This window comes from Sinohyriopsis cumingii, chromosome 18 (assembly GCF_028554795.1).
Source record: "Sinohyriopsis cumingii isolate HCF-2022 chromosome 18, ASM2855479v2, whole genome shotgun sequence".
NCBI classification, from domain to species: domain Eukaryota; kingdom Metazoa; phylum Mollusca; class Bivalvia; order Unionida; family Unionidae; genus Sinohyriopsis; species Sinohyriopsis cumingii.
Window position 1 is genome coordinate 7,533,139 of NC_142978.1, and position 16,822 is coordinate 7,549,960.

The 16,822-nt window shown below is 35.4% G+C and overlaps 1 protein-coding gene across 3 annotated transcripts in view; it reads left to right on the plus strand.

The window, feature by feature from the left end:
- Positions 1-3,159, plus strand: part of LOC149776033 (heparan-alpha-glucosaminide N-acetyltransferase-like) — a 56,485-nt gene extending 53,326 nt beyond the window's left edge. For 2 of the 3 annotated variants that reach the window (XM_089941874.1, XM_089941875.1), the window contains exon 17: positions 1,039-3,159. In XM_089941874.1, the coding sequence (XP_089798000.1) occupies positions 1,039-1,217 (179 nt within the window). In that variant the 3' untranslated portion in view covers positions 1,218-3,159. Of the gene's footprint in view, positions 1-213; positions 365-1,038 lie in introns of all 3 variants that reach the window. The other variant, XR_016416161.1, reaches the window with a different exon arrangement.
- The last annotated feature ends 13,663 nt before the right edge of the window (positions 3,160-16,822 follow it).

Below are 16,822 nucleotides of genomic sequence, written 5' to 3' on the forward strand. Positions count from 1 at the left end.
TTTCGAAATGGAACTAACACTGAAGGAAATTCCGGTCGTTTATTTGTCGCAAGAATTTGTGTTAGTAAGACGAATAATTACTCCCAGATGACGGTCTCTGTACTCATTAGTGGTAATGATTTTTCATTTTCGAGGGGAAAACATGGGTCGGAACATTTGTTGAATATTATTTCTTACATTCGCTGCTTTCATTCCTTGTCTGTTTTATTACAGAGTATAATCGGTTTTGACCGCTCCGGTGGCCTAGTGGTTAGATCGTCCGCCTCGGATGCGGGAGGTCGCGGGTTCAATCCCGGCCGAGTCATACCAAAGACTTACAAAAATGGTACTAACAGATGCCTCGCTTGGCGCTCAGCATTAAGAGGTTAGTGTTATGTCTGGTCGGCTTGGTGTCAGGATAATGTGACTGGGTGGGACATCATGCTACATGTCTGCGGCATGATGACCCAGTGCTAGACATCACTATAAACTGTCACACTGCAGACATCGTAGCGATATGACTGCTATATTGTTAAAGCTACGTTAAAAATCCAAATCAAACACACACACAGTCTCTCTCTCTCTCTCTCTCTCTCTCTCTCTCTCTTTGAGACATGAATTATGAATTGAGTATATAAACACTTATGATAAATTAAAATACCACACGGTTTTAAATTGTAAAATCAGCGAAACAAATATTTAAAAATAACTAAAAACTGAATAAATATTTAAAACAGAACTTTTGTAAAATACGCGTATTTGTCCTTAATTTTAAAACCTTGACCTATTTGTAATTTTTCTTTTCTTTTCTTTTTGTTTTGTTGTTGTTTTTTTTTTGAGGGGGGGGGTCTGTCTATAAATTGTCCACTGAAGACATCGTAGCGATATGACTGAAACATTGTTAAAGCTACGCTAAAAATCTAAATCACACGCACACACATAATTGGTTTTATGCGAAAATTGTTTATTTCAAGTTTTTAATGCTTGCGGGTAGTTTTGGTGATTAAAGTTCGTTGTCCTGTGATTGATATATTTATTTTATATATTCTATATTTACAGGTGTGAATCCTTTGATAGCATATTGCCTCCATGACATATTTTACCGGTTCTTCCCTGTCAACTGGGAGATAGAGAATCCAGAGCACTGGTCACTTCTTCTCAAGGCTACATGGGACGTCACAATTTGGACTGTGGTCACTTACATCCTATTCAGGAAGAAAATATTCGTGGCATTGTAACCAGTATATTCGATCATACCTTGCTTTCGTGGAAAATTAACGTTCTTTTAACATAAGTCATTGCTTTGTTGATTTAGTATTTTTTAGTATCTAAATGAAGAATAATCATTTGCCAGGACTAACTTGTACCTTATTGTGAAATACTGTGTTCGTGTAATACGCAATACTTTCACATCAATTTGTGATATATATATATATATATATATATATATATATATATATATATATATATATATATATATATATATATATATATATATATATATATATATATATATGATTTCTTTTTAGAGAGCTTATACATAATTTGTTTAGGTAAAAAAAAAACAGTTGTCTCCTGGGCTGTATGGAATCCTGGCATTTTCGTACAACGTTTGCCAATACTTTGTCGAATACAAATGAACCCATGACACCTGTATGTATGTATGTATGTATGTATGTATGTATGTATGTATGTATGCATGCATGCATGCATGCATGCATGCATGCATGTATGTATGTATGTATGTATGTATGTATGTATGTATGTATGTATGTATGTATGTATGTATGTATGCATGCATGCATGCATGTATGTATGTATATATGTATGTATGTATGTAGTGTTATGTGTTTAGGCTCGAATAAACAGTAACACAAGAATGAGTGAAAACAACAAGCTTTTAAAAATTTAACAAATAATTTATTTTTCTGGAAAAATACTGCAAAAATGAAAGAAAAAAAAGAACTTACAGTTTTAAGAATCAAATCCAAAAATAATCCAGGAATAATCCACGAATTACATTTTAGGAGTCCTAATACTGAAATGTTCTAATGAATTCAAGTTCGAGTCCCGACGAAGAAGCCAACATGGAAGGCGATGACGTATACTGTATCATTTGTGGTGTTGGAATGTCTACAGTTCTGTGTTATTCACAAACAATAATCCGGTGTTTGAATTAATGAAATGTCTTTGTCTGAGAATTCTTTAAGAGCACTCGTATATTTCCAGGAAAAAGAATTATTCTTTAGAATCCAAATAACTTGAATAGAAATTAACTTGTAATTCCAACTGACACAACAGACACTTTCCAGTGTAAAGTAAAAGCCTCGACTGAGAATAATCTCTATAATCAATGATTATACAGTAACTCGAAACGCAAAACAAATTCCCGGATGAGGGTCAACTTTTCAGAACCTTCGAGAAGTATTTACATATAAAAGCACGTAGTCCCAGTATGACCTTGACAAAAACCAATCATTTTACTCTAAGAATAAGATAAAAAATAAAAAGTTGTTTACTTGTCTCCGTGATTTATAAAATCAAGGTCGGGAACTAGGTCAGCTTAAGATGTTTACAACTGAAGAGTCAAGGTCAAACTATTTTCTGAAAAAATATATTGAGTTCCTAGTAAACAAAGCTACATTATTTTGACATGCAATTAAATTAAAAATAATTTTATTTTAAAACGTACAAAACAATTAAGTTAAATCAAATATAAATTAAATGAAATATACATAACATTATGTATGTATGTGTGTATGTATTTATGTGCGTACGTATGTCTGTATATGTATTTAATGTGCGTGTCTTTAAATAGAGTTATGATTACTACTGTGTCCATGTTGACAGATTGTTATTCAATTTCAGCATTGCAGATAATACACGTCTAATTTTAAGTGTGTGCATAGTGTTGAGTGTGTGCATAGTGTTGAGTGTGTGCATAGTGTTGAGATTGTGCATGGATGTGCTGCTGAGTAAGTCATCTTTTTAAAAAATCAGTTTTGTTAGTTGATGATCTTTGGCTAAAGTTAGATTTACAATGTGGATAAACTACAGGAAAAATTAATTTCTGTGTGTCCTCTATTTTAATGTATGAATAAATCTGTCTCTAACTCTATACATTAAATATGGTTAGCTTGTGTCACATATTGTCTAGAATAAACTTTATTTAGAAAAGTATTTTTCTTTTATTTCTGAGATCCTCTTTCGAATTCCAGAGATGAAAAATTCATGCAATATCACGATAGTAACAAGGGAAACTCCTGGCAATATTTGTAAATATCCAACTTGGGTTTCATTAAATTTCTAAGAGTAAAAAGAATCCTATATTTTTTATCAAGTTGCAATTGTGTAATATATATTTTTCTTCATTTTAGCAATAAATAACATATATAGCAGCGATTCACAAGTGTCAGATAATTGTGGGATTATATGTGAATATGTGATCTTCCGTTCATTCTGGTGCTTTGGTTATCGAACACGGTCTTATTGCCCAGATCGAGTAAACAAAAAAAAATAATCTAAGAATGAAATAACAGATCTTAACAAAGATATAGAATAGAAGAACACGAACTCCCGTATGTAAAATATAACAATTAAATAATTACAAGTACAGAATAAAATTGAGCATAACAAGTGAATGGTTACAAAATGTATGCAATTAGCCGTTCTGCTACACCTACAAAACAAACTCTTTCTTTAAAATAAAATATAATACCCAACCTAAATAATAAAAATGAGGACTTTGTATAGCGCCTAATCTTTGGAAGCTCTAAGCGCTTTACAACATTAGACGATATCTAAAACATAAAAAAACATATATGATGATATGATTACAAAAACAAACAACATGAAATTAGAAAAGATAAAACATGCTGAAATTATTTAAGGTAGGAAACATTATTAGGTCTTTAAGTTTGTTCTTGCAGTCGCAATAGGTGAGTTTTAAGAGCACTCTTGAATGAGATCACTATGTCTTTGTGTCTAAATTCAGTGGGCAATTCGTTCCACGTTACTGGGCCCTGGTATGCAAACGAGCGTTGTCCAAGTGACTTCGTTTTCATAGTGGGAATAATGAGTATACGATTGTCAGAAGAGGAGCGTAAGTGTCTTGCTGGTGTATACACATGGGTGAGGTCGGATAGGTATGTTGGACTGGAGTCCGTCAGTGAAGCGTAGCAGAGAGAACACATTTTGTGTTTGATTCTGGGTCGAATGGATAGCCAGTGTAGGGTACATAGCAGGTGTGTGTGTGCTCTGATCGTGATACTCTAAGGATGGTCCGAGCAGCTGTGTTTTGAACGTTTATTAAGCTTCTGGAATAGATATTGAGACGAACCAGACATTATTGAGTTACAATAGTCCAGTCTTGAAAGTACTAATGAGCAAACAAGTGTTTTAGTGGCATCAACTGAAAGATATTTGCGAATGGAACTGATGCATCTCAGCTTAAAATATGCAGCCTTGCATATATATTCTTTACATGTTAGTGCAATGTGAGAGTACTGTCCAGAGTAACACCTAGTTTTTGTACTTTGCTGATATTTATTGTTTGAAGTAAAGGATGTGAATGAGAAAGTCTTTGTGTTGTGATCAGAATGGCTTTAGATTCATCATCATTCATCTGCAGCTTGTTACATGTCATCCATGATTTTACATCAGAATTACACCTCTCTACATCTTGGATGCTAGCATCAACTTCAGTTGGGTGGCTAGATTTGTATATCTGGGTGTCATCAGCGTACAGTTGGTGAGTTGTTGTGGGGTTTAACACCAGCACACGATCGGCTATACATGGCGGCCAGTATTAATGGTGGAGGAAGAACCCGGGAAAACCCCGGAAAGAACCACCGACCCACGAGAAGCTAGAGGTGAGATGGCAGTGATCCGTAATGGAGAGTGCTTTAGACCACTCGGCCACTCGGGGCCCCTACAATTGGTGAGACACTGGATGATGATCTATGACACATGAGAGCGGCTGAGTGTATAGAATGAAGAGAAAATGTCCAAGAACAGACCCATGTGGAACACCACAACATAGATTAACTGGGCTGGAGTGTATTCCATTTGCAGATACAGTTTGTGTCCTGTTGACCAATTGTGACTAGAACCACAGTAAGGCTGTATCATGAATGCCAAATACATGCTGGAGACGGTGAAGTAATATATCATGGTCTATTGTGTCAAATGCCCAAATACATGCTGGAGACGGTGAAGTAATATATCATGGTCTATTGTGTCAAATGCTGCAGGCAAATCAAGGAGGGTGAGGACTGTAATCTTTCCGCTATCCAAAACAGAGAGAATGTCATGAACTACTTTCAGAAGAGTAGTTTCAGTACTGTGGCAAGGGCGATATGCAGACTGTACATTGCTAAAATACTGTTTGAATTCAGATGAGATACAAGTTGGGATAGAACAATTTTTTCTAAGATTTTTTATATGAATGGGAGATTAGAAACGGGCGGTAATTCTTTAAATCGTTATGGCCGAGTGTTGGTTTCTTCAGCAGAGGCTTTACAATGGCAGTTTTGAAAAATGATGGGAATTCCCTGGATGAGAGAGAGGTAGTAATAACATCAGTTAGTGAAGGCACTGTTGGACCTAAGCACACAAGCAGCAGTGACGTTGGAATTGGAAATACGTGTCAGGTTTTTCTTCTCCTGTGATCAAACAATATTCCCACTTTCATTTACCAGATACCTTCTATCGCAATTCAAGAGAACTAAGATATGGTCACTTCGCAAATTAATACACACACCCTGCCACCATAAATTAATGTCCTTTTAGCGGCTACTCGCATTCTTAACTGAAACTATACTAAAATTAGCCCTCTTACGCAAAGGAATTAATGGACTTCAATTCTTGCCCTAACTACATTACTTTGTTAATTAGCAATTCATTGACATACATTTCTAGCCATACAAAATCAGTTCTCAGCATACGAGCTACAAATCGTTTAAAGCAGATAATTTACTTTTCACAATTTGTATCAGAAGAAATGCATGAAATTTCTACAATACATGATTTATATTACATACAAAACCACTAACTCCAAATCCGGACTCATTTATACCAATTAAATATTGTATGATATTCTTACAATTGCATAGTATTCCAGACCACTAATGCACAATTATTTTCTGAACTCAGTGAATATTTGAGGAATGAATTTTGAAACGAACAAATTCAACAAATAATTACCGACTTACATCAACGATCATATTGTATGCAATTGAGACAGTGCCTTTGTGCATTCCTTAGCGCTCGCTTGGTTATCATCAGATAAGTCCATCTGTCTCTTCTCTGGTTTCGGGTCTCATAAATTTCGGGACCCCCTATCCCTTGGACGATTTATTTAACGAAAGGAATAATGTTTTGCTGACTTCGAAGCCAGCTAACCGTTACGGTACAAAATCTTGGAGTGACTAATATCGCAAGGGAGATTAATTCAAAACCTCGAATTTCGCCTGGAAAACGTCCTCCTCGTTTAGCTTAGCCAAACAGGATTACTCTCTCTCTCTCTAACCGCCAAAATTTTGAAACTACAATCGAAGACAGAATAATCCTCTCTAGTCCGCTATTATTAGTAACTATGCTGGAAAATATCATTTTACGACACTCATTTCAGATGGCTCAAGGTTTTCCAAAATTGTATTTTCTATCATGTCTCACCCTGTCATTCCCTACACCTAACCCTACATTGACATATTGATGGGACCGTTATCGAAAGCACTCTAACTAAAATTCAGTTCATGCCGCAAACCGAGCAGATCCCATCCCTCGCAGTCAGCAATTTATCGCGAGTTTAGCCCATGCGTCAAATTTAGTATTTATGTCACGCCCACTACGACAGAATGTACCGTGACATTATCTCTACAAAATATTGCACGATTACAATGAGATATCAACAATTAAAATGTATTCTCAATACATTACGTTTCTTGTGGAGCTGTGCTATAGAAAGATGTTGCTGTTTTGTGTTTAACGCCATTTTCAGCACGTGCTTGTCTATACATGGTGGCCAGTATATCTGGTAGAGGAAGAATCCGGAAAGCCCACGGCAAGTACCACCAGCCCAAGGGAAGCAACTGGCAAGCTTTCTCCCAAAATAACGGTGACCGAGCCCGAGACTCGAACCTAAATGGAGTGATGTCAGTGATCTGTAAAGGCAATAGCTTGGACTAGTCGACCACCCAGGGCCCCCTGTAGAAGGGTGCAAGATTACTGCAGTCTGATTAAAATCAGAACTCCACTGTTATACATGAAGATCTAACAGCGACCGCTTAGGGGTCATGTTCTGGTAACCTATATTATTACCATAATCGAAACTTTTATCAACCAGTCAGATAACGTCTTGTATCTTCGCGTTTGGAGACTTAGCAGTGTAGGCGAATTGTGTACCGAACGATTTAATTCACATTCACTTTTTCGAAAGCTGCATTTTAATTGGCTAATTCAAAGGTCAACAGCACATGACCCTTAAGAGGTCGTCGTAAGATCTTCACTTAGGACAGCGGAGATCTGATTTTAATCAGATTTAAGGTTAATTCGCTAATATTCTCAGTTACCAAAACACTTCTGTGCCTACAATGTTGAAATTGGGAATGTTATTTTCAATCCTAAAAATATGTCTAACCCCATGAGATTGCTCAAATCTGTCAAACGTCTGGCATATATAGAATTATAATATTCAATGCAAAATTTATAGGAATCGTATTCTACAGCAGTATGATTTTGCAAACTCACCTTGATAGTAGCAAGGCTGAGTTAAGCAAAAACTTAAACTGGCATATCGGAGTTTCTCCTATGATACGCGGTTCCCACCTGAACTTGTAAAACTCGAAATTCCAGATGAAACACGATATTTTTGGTTAATTAGAATAGACAATTAAATTCAAACTCCTTGATGAGATACAATGGTAGATCGCCAACATATTTGGAAGATCCTTACTTAGATAAGGCAAGACTATATTTCTTTCTTTCTTCATGAGGTCGACAAAGAGACCAAGACTATTGATTTGTAGCAACTGTTCCGGTTAGAACATAAATAATTTGGTCAGACCGGAATTTATTTGGATAGACCAGGATTAATTTGGTTACACCGGAATTTAATCTAGTTAAAAAGTTTCCCGCATATTTTTTAATGTACTCAGTGAGAGAAGAAAGGGTTAATTTTAGGGCCAGTAAACATAATTTATTTTGTAAAAGCTGTATAGCTCACAGAACTTAAGGCAACCTTGTATGCGTTGATTTTGATATATACGCACGGTAAAGTTATAATTTTGCCATTCTAAACCTATTTAAATTATTATATATATTTTTCGATTTTGAGAAATAGATCTTTGTAAACTCAAATTAGTGTGTGTGATTTGAATTTTTAACGTAGCTTTAAAAAAATTTCAGTCATATCGCTACGATGTCTGCAGTGTGAAAGTTTAGAGTGATGTCTAGCACTGGGGCATTATGACGCAGACATGTAGCATGATGTCCCACCCAGTCACATTATCCTGAAACCTGCACTACCAGTCGTAGCACTAACTTCTTAATGCATGAGCGCAAAGCGAGTTAGCTGCTAGTATAATTTTTTATCAGCCTTTGGTTTGACTCGGCCGATGTTCGAACCCGAGACCTCTCGCATCCGAGGAAGACGCTCAAACCCCTAAGCCACCGGAGCAGCCCCTAGACAAGTTTTAAATAACCTGTCACTAAGACCTTTGGATAACGTACTGGTACTAGCTGCCCAAACTTGTATATATTGATCGTTTAGTCGTTGTAGTCGTAGGTTGCGATTTTCCATTTGGTAATAAGGCTGTGAACAAATGTTCGGCATGAAATGTTTTTCTTGGTCGTTATCAGTATTGTAATTAGCGAAAATATTGTAATTAGCGATAATGCACATGATACCTGTTTTTTAATAGTTTTTATCATGTGCGTTTACACTATACATGTATCTCGATGTCGCAGACGGAACGAGATTATGTCATCCCTACTGGTATATTCATCTTTTTTTATTATTAAGAATTTCTTTTAATATATTCTAGGCTGGTAAAACAATAGTGATCTTATCTCACGAGCACCAAAAGTGTTTTGAAGCTGTAACCCGAAAAATACATTCCAGAAAGGTTTACTTCCCTTAGATACTCTTGTTATCAGGAATAGCTGTAAACATTTCTATTTTATATCTGTTAAAGGATTTTGTTTCTCGTTTGAAGTAACTTGTACAGTGATTTAACTTATTTTTTAAAAAATATTTTTCACGTCGACCACTGTTAATACGTTGCTGTCCATTACTAGGTTTGTCCCTATTTATGTAAAATTCATTGACTGACGTATGCGTTAATATCATAGTTTAGTCAAACAGTTTTGCATGTACCCAGCAATGCAAAAAGTTACATATTATACATAACGTACGTACAAGGTCTGGATATATAATAATGCGGGTTACAGCTCTGTTTCCGGTACGTGAAAATATTAATTATCCTCGGGCCTTGTCCACAATTTCGTCTAAAATTGCTATTTGAAATAAAACTTGTACATTTGGGAAACAAATCTTCTCAAGTTTTTCACGGCAGACATTTTTCTAAAGCCGCATGGGGGGAATGTTTGTTTATGCGTATTATATTTAGTTGAACTTTATGAAACTGAAAATAAATATTCAATAATCGTCTCTTTAAATAAACGAATATCGAATTCTGATTGATTTTGGATTGGAAATAACATAGCTGGTAAACTTATCTATACCTTGTACATGTACTAATGGTATTACCCATACTTCGTGGATGGGGTACCAATATGAGCCATATGTGTATCGCATATTGTCAAAACGTTTAAATTTATTCCATGCAAATGTTGGAAGAAATTAAATAGTCCTCTTATTTAATACCAGAATTGCTGAATTTCATTGACAAAATGTGTTAAATGGCGTTTGCCCTCTTCATTCGATATTTTCTTGGAATTGTCCGCCATATTTGTTATACTAATAACTACTTCTGTTTCCGGTCTCGGTTTTTCGTGTGCCATAAAATGATATTGCATCCTATGTTGGAAACGTAAATAAATCGTAGTAAATACGGCATGCATTGAACACTATATCGTACAATATCCAAATATGGTATAGCAAGCCTTATTTGGAAAATGAATTACCGCGAGAATCTCGTGTTGTCTGTCATGGCGGATGAAGTACGGTTAGCGTTAACATACCAATATAATTTACCTGATACAGGTTTAATAACGTTATCTTTAGTCAAACTTCCTTTAAAAATAGAATTATATTTAGGCAGAACATTTTAACTCTTTTTGTCTTCGATAATAGTTTGATTTGCTCCATTGCAAGGTATAGGATCACTTCGTAGCCTCGACCATGTCAATCTATACCCGATTAGGATTGTTGTTTTGATTGTGTGGGTTTAACACCATTTGCCAGCACATGATAGACTATATATGACGGCCAGTATGTTTAGCAGAGGAAGACACCGGAGAAAAACACCCACCCACCTACGAGAATCTACTGAAAATCTTTCTTACATACCCACGCTGGCCCAACTGAGACTCGAACCCACGCAGACAGAAGTGAGATGTTCGTGATTTGTAAAGGCTAGCGCCTTAGACCAACCTGCCACCTCAGGCCTCTCAATTACGTTTGAGGTGATGAAAGATCAATTGCTCTATGAAGTATACACAGTACAAAGACTGGTGTATGTGGCACAAGTTTACTTGCGTTCGTCAAACGTGGTTATTTTGGGCCGGGGTACTCTTCCTGCAAAATTAGTGTGCGTTTATGTTTGTTTGTTTGTGGCGGGGGTTGGAGTATCTGATACCCTGCCCTGCTCCAGACATGTTTTGAGACTCCATTATAGACAAACGCTTACCAGATACAGAATAAAGAAACCCCTTATCCAGAATTTTGATTTTAAAATACGACCGCATTTCAGATAGATTTTTTGAACTTTTAGTCCCTAATAGCGTAACATTTCTACCGCAACTAGTTGCTTTTGAAAGCAGCTTTGAACTTTAGATTCGAAATTCGCAAACTCAGTTTCCTCTTTTAATTTAAAAAAAAAATCTTTTCCTCACCCCTACCTCCCATTTCTTCTACTTCTTCTTCAATGCTGATGTTAATACATTACTATTTTTATTTACTGCTTTTAGCCCAGAAAGTTATACAAATAAGCAAACTGCATATTTGGAAATTCGTTGTATTTACTTTCTTGGTAAGATACTAGTATACTACTGTGAAAATATTTTACAATAATGATTTATCATTTTTATTAAAAAGATGTCTTAGATATACATGAAGCATGCAATTTTCACTTTATTTTTGTACCCTTATATCTAGTTTTTTTACCAAATATTATTCACCGAGTTGTTACAGCCACTTGCTAATTTCAGACAATGTATGTCGCAAGACCATAATTCCTAAACCATCATCACTGTCATTTATATGCATCAGCTTCGCCCTCGCAACCGCAGACTTCTCTTGAAGAAAGTGTCTTCATCGATTGGTTTGCCTGTTTACATTCTCGGTTGTGTACGATGGATTTTGGCGACAGTGATGACGTCTATCGGTATAATTCATATTAGTGTAAAGGAGTGGTCCATCTCTACAGGGCAGAGGACGGAGTATTATATGGACGATGGTTTTCATATTTTTTTTACTAAAAACGTGGACTTCGAGAATTTTGTTTGGCATGCAGATGATATACCACAGTTAAAGGTTGCAAGACAGAACTTGATATCCTCTGTTCCGTTGCTGGGGTGGAGTGTAATTGATTAATCTGTTCTGTTGCTGGGGTGGAGTGTAATTGATTACTCTTTGCAATATTATCATCGATCACTTTGCTCCCTAATTCACGTCAATATTAGGAAATAAATAATTTTGTCATCTTATGAGTTCAGTTACACCTATATGCCGATGATTCTTGTCTCTCAGTTATCACACGATTAAGCGTGAACGGGACGGTATACCTGTTACATAGTCTTTAAACCAGTCAACGAGTCCTCATGTAGAAATCAATATATTGCCATGGTATTAATGTCTTAACTGAGGTATAATTAAAGAAATGACATGCGCAGTCCTCGCGAGGTGGTATAAAGGCTTTCGGCTTTTTATGATGACAGATATTTTGAATGAATATAATTAATTGTATATGATATTTTGATTATTGATGGTTGAATAAATCTCGGATCATGATCTAATTTTATTGCTGCCGATACCGAACTTCATTCATCAGTAATATAAAATTTTTTTATATAAAAAGCCAATATTTAGCATGAAATTTAAAAGAAGAAATAAATCTGCTTTTTTTTCTAAGGATAAGACAAGTAACACGGAAAGCTAGAGCAATAAAGACAAGTGAAGAAACATCGAACAGATTTTCCGTTATACCACACACTGAAAAACAGAAGATCGATTTAACCAAACCACCAATATGGTGTTGTTTGAATAATATATCCACTGATATTGAATTTCAAGGTCTCACCTCGTCTTTATGAAAAATGTCGAATAACGTACATATACAACTATCAGACTGTATCTACTGCTAGTAAAACAAAGACTACCTTATTTAATGTTTAGAAGGTGTGCCTAAATACAATCAACATAAACCCAGATCTGGCGGCAGTTCCTGGTCTCTGCTGTTCGCTTGTAATAAACGGAACTAACCGGTTATATCTAGATCCGCCTACGCACTTTGCGACAGCAGATATTGGTCTACGTTCTCAAAACCTTGAACAGTGTTGGAAAGGAACAATAATACAGTTAACGAATCTAACGAGACAAGTCGAAAGTTTACTGTTGATGACTGCATGCAACATTTATATCTGTATCGTAGAAATATCAAACAGACAAATTTTCCCGTGTGTCTTTTATTGAGTCTGGATTTCTTCTCTGTCCCTAAGCAACAGTTCATCTTCCTAATTACAAGATAAACGACACACGAAACCCTTTTCCTGCTAAAAGATAATTGGAAATGTATAGAAATAACGATTTTGTTTCGCATACTATTTCAGTTACCTCTTACTTCTAACGGAAAATGAATGCTTTATATGTCTCCGGGAATATATATATATATATATATATATATATATATATATATATATATATATATATATATATATATATATATATATATATATATATATCCAGTCGAAATATTCCTGAGACACGAGATTTAAAGGAAAGCCGTATTACTCATATTTTCCTGTAAAATTTGTGAATGACAAGAAAGATCGTCTTCACCGTCTGTCTCTTTGTCCGAGCGACGGTATTGGTAAGACAAAAGTCCTCGTGCGAAGCGATATTGAAGTAAATACTGGTAGGCGTACGTATTGTTCTTTAAGATTTGTAAGGGTCATAACACTGCACTCATCGCTGTTTGTAAAGACTTTTGTACCTGTAACATTAGTATCAATGTGAGTTTTTAGCATGCCGCACTCATGACAAGTAGAGTGTGGGTTGAGCTCTTAGCACGCCAGACTCGTTACCAGTAGGGTGTGGGTTCGAATCCTTACCTGTTAAGGCTTGGCAAGCTATCTTAGTGTGACTCAGAGGAGGATAATTTGCATGATATAACTTTTTTTTTATCTGATGATGTACTATTAAGTAAATTCAATATCCTCTTTCAATATGAATGTGGCACCATTAAAATCGCACACATACAATGTGTAAACCAGGTGATGGATGATGTGGGAGATCTCCCCCACTCCTTATGGTTTTTTTGTTGTTATCTAGGAGATGATCGACCACGGTGCTATTGCTAGGATCGAGTAAATAATAAAATAAACTATGAAATTAATGGATGGAATAACAGAGATCTGAGCAGAAATATATAATAAAAATATAAAAAAAATAACTCGAGCCCCCGTATGTAAAATACAACAATTTAATCAACTACTTAACGAAAATGAAATCGAACATGACACGTGAACGATTCACTTTCTCTTAGAAATAGAGTTAGAAAATTAAGCTAATTTCATTTAGCCGTTCTGTTACTGATTGGAAACATTTCATGATATGATAGAGTGACAGATCGAACTCAGATTGATAGAATGTCAGGATCACTTGATGCTTCCGGTCTCTCCCAAATCACTACCAGTGATGATGGGTCGACGTCTCCATCTCTTCTCCCCCCCCCCCCCCAGCGTCTTCGGTTGCAGACTGTGCTCTTTTTCCCACTGTACCATACAGATATGTGTAGAACTATATCCTTTTCATTGAAATACAAAATATAGCACCAAGCCTAAATACATGTAAGGTTTGTTTTCTGATGGGATCATTAAATATTCCCATTCTCTTTCGTTAAAAGTCGTCAAACGAACTGAACATAACTAGCTATGGTCATTCGCACTAACACAGAAACAAACTATTATCATAATAAATCGATATCTTGTTAGCATCTACATCATTCTTAACTGAAAACAATGACATAACTAGCACTCTCTGATTATTTTAATGCCCCATTGTGACCATAAATTTACCGCCTGACTTATCAATCAGCACATGTTCCTAATGTTACATCATCGATTCAGTAGGAATGAATTCAGAACTTAATTACACACAAATTAACGGACTTCACTCCTTGTTCTAACTAAGTTACTTTGCTAATATTAGCGATTCACTGACATACATTTCCAGACATAAGAAAATCAATCATCAACATAAATGATACAAATCACTTAAGTAAGAAAATTTATATATTCACGTAAGTTGCATCAGAAGAAATAAATGAAATCTTTCTCTGCATAATTTATATTACATGATGTTACGACTCTATGCTCTTAAAATAAGTAAGATAAAAAAGTGAAGACAACAAGCTTTCTAAAATTTCGCAAATAATCTATTTCCCTAGACTACAAAGTAAAAAATAAGAAAACAGGACTTACGGTGTTGCGAATTAAATCCAAATTGTAACCAAAGAATTAAAACACAAGTCCTATCAATGAAGAGTTCTAAGTGAATCACAGTTCAAATCCCGATGAAAATCCCAAACGGAAGGCAATGACGTATGCAATAGTTGAATCATAGAAAATATTATTCCAGTTTTTGGTTTTCGTATAAATTCCGGTAAATATCTTTGTCCAAGAATTATCGGAGTACTTTTGTATTTTCAGGGAAAACAATCACTTGAAATTCGATAGTTTGAAGAAAATATAAATTCAGCCCCAAACTGGACACAATATAAAACAACATGACTTCTCAAGTTTTAAGGCATAACTGATAGGATTCTTATCACAACATCAATTATAAGACTAACTAAAACGCAAAACAGATTCCCGGATGAGGGTCAAGAGTTCTTCCTTCTGGAAAAAATAGAAATTTGTTTATCAATTGACACGTGCTTTATATTACGTAGTTCAGGTATGACCTTGACTCAACTTACTGATTCTTACTCTGAGACAGATAAAAATATAACAAAAAGAGTTGTTTAACAAAACTGTCACTGATTTTGAAGGTCATCAACTAGTTACAGTGTTTCAATTCTGGATAATGTCGAATCCAGTAAACAATGTAACATTACAATAACATGTAATGGAAATAGCAAAAATTTAAATCTCACAAACAAACAATTAACTTAATTATACATAACACATAGATACAAATGAATCCGAACTCATTCATACAACGAAACACTGAATGGCATTTTTATAGCATATGATTCCTATGAATGACACACGTTTTTCTGAACTCAGTGAAAAATTGAAGCATAAATTTAAAATTACTAAATTCAGCAGATAATCACAAATTTATATCAATGAACACATTATATGTAATCGAGCATAACCTTGTGGTTTATTCGAGATTAAAAACCTTCCCATGCGGCAGAATCTCTCTCTTTCTGTGTCCTTGTTACGTGTTTAGGCTCGAATAAACAGTAACACAGGAAAGAGTGAATACAACAAGCTTTAGCAATACATTGTTGACTGAATTGAATTTTACTTATGACCCGGTTGGTTAACAATTAGAAACAGACAAGAGTGCAATGTTAACGCGAGATAATAGTGATAAAATGTCGAGAATTGAGGCAAACCGGAAAATATTTTGGAAGTTGTGGCCATTTGAAACAGGTGTCATAAAATAAAATTTTCCAGAATAGTTACTAACAAAGGCGGACTGGGGAGAATTTTCTGACTTCGATTGGACTGATCAAGGACATACAGGAGCTATGTGACATTTACATGTAAATATGAGAGAGAGAGAGAGAGAGAGAGAGAGAGAGAGAGAGAGAATATATGTAACAGTCTTCAAATTTCCGACACTCGTCGTTAAGACGAATTAACGAGAACTACATTTTTTTCCCCGGACTCAAAAGTTCCCCTTCGGCATAAAAACTTGGACTGATTAATTCTACGAGAGAAATTATTTTAAACACCCGAATTCCGTTTTACTCCGCCACCCTTTTAACTTAGCTAATCAAGATTACTACTTTACCCGCCAAAAATCTTTATTGTTCTGCACTGAGAACACCCCATTTCACAGCTCACAGGTATTGCCTTTTGTATACTTCTGCTCCAAAATAAGATTTTTCACTAACATAAGCTTTGCCCAAGTCTGACTTTCTTGACTGAGTAATCTAGTGACTACTATAACAAATTTACTATATCATAATGCTGTGTTAGGATTCTAAGTCCATTAATGCCACAGTCTGCTTGTTCAGACTGAGGTATTTGGATCAAATAAATATCTTTACTTTTAATTTCATTTTCAGATTCTTATTTATTAGATTTATTGTAACCTTCCTATTATAGCAGTATGGTTTCGTAGCACGTGATTCCGCAAACCAAGGTTGTGACGAGAAAAGACACGAAGTGTGCTCTCTACTTTTAAACTGTCTTTTATTTGGCT